This window comes from Coregonus lavaretus, assembly GCF_964263955.1.
Source record: "Coregonus lavaretus genome assembly, chromosome: 1".
Classification (NCBI taxonomy): domain Eukaryota; kingdom Metazoa; phylum Chordata; class Actinopteri; order Salmoniformes; family Salmonidae; genus Coregonus; species Coregonus lavaretus.
The window spans coordinates 90,452,555-90,456,824 of NC_139988.1; the positions used below are offsets into that span (position 1 = coordinate 90,452,555).

The 4,270-nt window shown below is 41.2% G+C and overlaps 1 protein-coding gene and 1 pseudogene across 2 annotated transcripts in view; one reads left to right on the forward strand and one right to left on the reverse strand.

The window, feature by feature from the left end:
- LOC311134383 (zinc finger MIZ domain-containing protein 1-like) overlaps positions 1-201 on the reverse strand; it is a 49,538-nt pseudogene extending 49,337 nt beyond the window's left edge. Inside the window, exon 1 of the transcript XR_014615205.1 lies at positions 164-201. The product of XR_014615205.1 is annotated as a zinc finger MIZ domain-containing protein 1-like (transcript). The remainder of the gene's footprint in view (positions 1-163) is intronic.
- Positions 202-243: 42 nt separating this feature from the next.
- On the forward strand, positions 244-3,148 carry LOC311134388 (BTB/POZ domain-containing protein 3-like; the record flags this gene model as incomplete). The annotated part of the gene is made up of 4 exons (XM_084168064.1): positions 244-275; positions 1,328-1,529; positions 2,039-2,233; positions 2,513-3,148. 4 exons carry the CDS (start codon positions 244-246, stop codon positions 3,146-3,148), a joined length of 1,065 nt encoding a protein of 354 aa, XP_084024190.1.
- Between the last annotated feature and the right edge of the window lie 1,122 nt (positions 3,149-4,270).

The following is a 4,270-nucleotide window of genomic DNA, read 5'->3' on the forward strand; positions in this document are numbered from 1 at the left end:
ACATATTCCCAGTCCTCAAACCAGCATCGAAAACACATTGCTGTTGTGCTTACAAGATACATCTGAAACATGAAAACAAACGGTGTCCTCGAGGCTGCCTGCTTAAAACATCCAACGCTGTTTGCTCCCCATATGGCATCCTGTTCCCTATGTAGTGCACTACTTTTGACCAGGGTCCAATAGGGACGCAGACGTTGTCATGTGTTTGACCCTCAGCTGAGCCTGTGTTGTCCTCTCATGAATATGAATTTGACCCAAGCAGATATAATTAATCTGTACTGTCATGTACTGTAGAAACATCAGTACTGCTGCTGCACTCTACCTAATACATACTGTCATCAGCTGGTGACAAGGACACAGACCATATACAGTGCATTCGGAAAGTATTCAGACCCCTTGACATTTTCAAAATGTTGCTACTTTACAGCCTTATTTTCAAATGGATTTAAAAAAAATATATATATCATCAATCCACACACAATACCCCATAATGACAAAGCAAAAAAACTGCTTTTAGAATTGTTTACATATTACATTTTTTTTATTTTTATATTGCATTTACATTTAGCCTTTTAAATGATAAACTTGGATTAGCAAACACAACATGCCATTGGAACACAGGACAGATGGTTGCTGATAATGGGCCTCTGTACGCCTATGTAGATATTCCATAAAAAATCAGCCATTTACAACATTAACAATGTCTACACTGTATTTCTGATCAATTTGATTACATTTTAATGGACAAAAAAATTGCTTTTCTTTCAAAAACAAGGACATTTCTAAGTGACCCCAAACTTTTGAACGGTAGTGTATGTAAATAAGGTATTTCAGTTTTTTTTATTTTAAATACATTTGCAAAAATTTCTAAAAACCTCTTTTCACTTTGTCATTATGGGGTATTGTGTGTAGATTGATGAGGAGAAAAAATATATTATGAAATATATAAAAAATATATTGATGTATCCTCTCCTGTAGTCAAAGGAGTGTTTGATTTGTTTTTAAATGCGTTGTTGTGCACTGAAGTTTTGGTTAAAGTACTCCCCCGATTTCATACCAGGAGCATGCACAAGCAACATTTTTTTTATTTAATCAATTTTAGAATAAGGCTGTAATGTAACAAAATGGGGGATAAAGTCAAGGGGTCTGAATACTTTCCGAATGCACTGTATGTATATATATATATATATATATATATATATATATATATATATATATATATATATATATATATATATATATATATATATACTGTCCTTAGTGTTAATATTTTTTTATTGATAACCACATACCTGTCGACTAAACCAACCCCTCTACCTGTCCCCAGGTACATCTACTGTGATGAGATAGACCTGAGCGCTGACACGGTGCTGGCCACGCTCTACGCTGCTAAGAAGTACATCGTGCCTCACCTGGCCAGAGCCTGTGTTAACTACCTGGAGACTAGCCTTTCAGCCAAGAACGCCTGCATCCTGCTGTCACAGAGCTGTCTGTTTGAAGAGCCGGAACTCACACAACGCTGCTGGGAGGTGAGTATAATAATAATAATAATATTAATAAGCCATTTACCAGACAAACTATCTGTTGATAAGCAACTGCTTGCTAAGGGTTAGGGTTAGGTTTAGAATAAGGGTTAAGTTTAGGGTTTAGAGCTAGGGTTAGGATTAGGATTAGTAGATAGTTAGTTGAAATTGTATTGATAGTCCGTAGTAGATAGTCTGTTACCGAAAATGTTTCTAGCTTTTACCTCTCCATAGGAAATGATTGATAAGGACATTTGTGATAATTCCCAATATATTTTGCAGTGGCATATTCAAATACACTAAACCTTGAGTCGAGTCCACACTCCTTAGCATTCGAGTCCGAGTCCAAGTCTAAGTCCTTTATACTTGAGTCCAAGTCCAATCACGAGTCATTTGGTAGCGCTAAAAGCTGACCCTTGACCCTTTTAGTTATGGCTAAAACACTCTCCGTATAGAAAGTTCAATTAAATCATTACAGACTATTTATATTACGCTGTCCATCGCCATCCCACCAGGTGATTGACGCCCAGGCAGAGCTGGCCCTGCGGTCAGAGGGTTTCACTGACATCGACTCCCAGACACTGAAGAGCATCCTGCAGAGAGAGACCCTTAACGCCAAGGAGGAGGTGGTGTTCGAGGCAGCTCTGAGTTGGGCCGAGGCAGAGTGTCAGAGACAGGACATAACCACCTCCTTGGACAACAAGAGAAAGGTATTACTGATGGTAACTTTTGGGTGAAATTTATCAGTGGAGTAAAGTACAAATACTTTTACTGTCCTTAAGTAGTTTTGGGGATATCTGTACTTGACTCAAGTATTTATAGTTTTTGTAAATTTGTACTTATACTTCGCTACATTCCTAGACGAAATATGTACTTTGTACTCCCTTACATTTGTCCTGACACACTAAAATACTTGTTACATTGGAATGTTCTTGTAGGAAAGCAACATTTATATAGTTCCTGGCTTTGTATTCTGTTTTCAATTCAAGGTTCTGGGCAAGGCCATGTTCCTGATCCGCATCCCCACCATGGCATTGGACGATTTCGCCAATGGTGCCGCCCAGTCGGGCGTCCTGACCCTGAACGAGACCAACGACATCTTCCTGTGGTACACCGCTGCCAAGAAACCGGACCTCCAGTTCGCCAGCCAGCCACGGAAGGGGTTATCTCCGCAACGCTGCCACCGGTTCCAATCCTGCGCCTACCGCAGCAACCAGTGGCGTTACCGGGGGCGCTGCGACAGCATCCAGTTCGCCGTGGACAAACGGGTCTTCATCGCCGGGTTCGGCCTCTACGGCTCCAGCTGCGGATCGGCGGAGTACTCGGCCAAGATCGAGCTCAAGCGCCAGGGCCTTCTCCTCGGACAGAACCTGAGCAAATACTTCTCCGACGGTTCTAGCAACACGTTCCCTGTGTGGTTTGAGTATCCCGTTCAGATAGAAGCGGATACGTTCTACACGGTCAGCGTGGTGCTGGATGGGAACGAGTTGAGTTACTTTGGTCAGGAGGGAATGACCGAGGTGCAGTGTGGGAAAGTGACCTTCCAGTTCCAGTGTTCGTCAGACAGTACCAACGGGACCGGAGTACAGGGGGGACAGATACCTGAACTCATCTTCTACGCCTAAATGAACGCAATGAAATGGACCGTACCATTACGGTTAGGATTAGGGTAGGGGAAACTGATCTTACATATGTACCTAGAGGGAACGTCATCCCGGAGTGACTTTGATGCCCATGGAGATGTGCTTGTTTTAATCGGACTTATTACTGACTTTGGTTTGATGGGCGAAACATGTCCATCATGTGAGTTCTTGATTGAGAATGGATTGATCTAGATGGGTACTTCCTTTGCAAGTGTCATGATTAGTGATGTGATATGATCCCATTGCTGACTTTGACGGATAATTTCTCCTGCTCTTTCTATAAATATTATTCGTTTTTCTCTCTTTCTTTATGTGTGGGATTTTGGAGTTTGACAACTTGTGATTGAGGATTCCCAGCAAACAGGGGACATCCTGAGGACATTTCCATTAGGTCTCTTAAGGATTTCGGCGCAATGTTATCCCACTGACGCTCTGAGAACGTTCTAAGAACATCGCATGATGGTCCCAATGTAACGTTCACTGGGGGACCTTTTTCTAGTTCCCTGTATGTTCCCAAGACATCACCTAGGACCACGTCAGGACCTTTTTAGAACGTTCTCAGGATATTCATTTTACTAGTCCTTAGGAAGTCGCGTGATTGTCCCAAGGGAACGTTCTCTGGGGGACCTTTTTATTGTTCCCGGTTTCCTGGGACGTTGTGTCATGTTTTTTTTTGTTGTCACGTGATGGATTGACATGGTCGTCATGATCACTTAGTACTGACTTTTCAACATGACCCCACCCGGGATTTGAACTCACAACCTCTGGATTTGCAGTATGCTCGATGTTTCTGCTCTGCCAAGAAGTCTGTAGAATGTTCCAGTCCCTTACACAATCGTTACCTATAATACATATTCTCTGCACTTGTGCCAACAGCAACTATTTTAGCCATCAGTTAATCCGATTATTCTCTTATCATTGATTTCATTGACTTATTTCAGCAATTTGAGGGTTTTGTTTGATTTTTTTTTCTTATTTGATAGTTGTCTGATGTTGATGAGGCATATTACTCTGTTTTAATGTTACTATTTAATCTCTATTATCAATATAATACTTTTTCTTCAGTGTTTTTTTTTTTTATGGAGCTGAGATTTACAGGGTGTA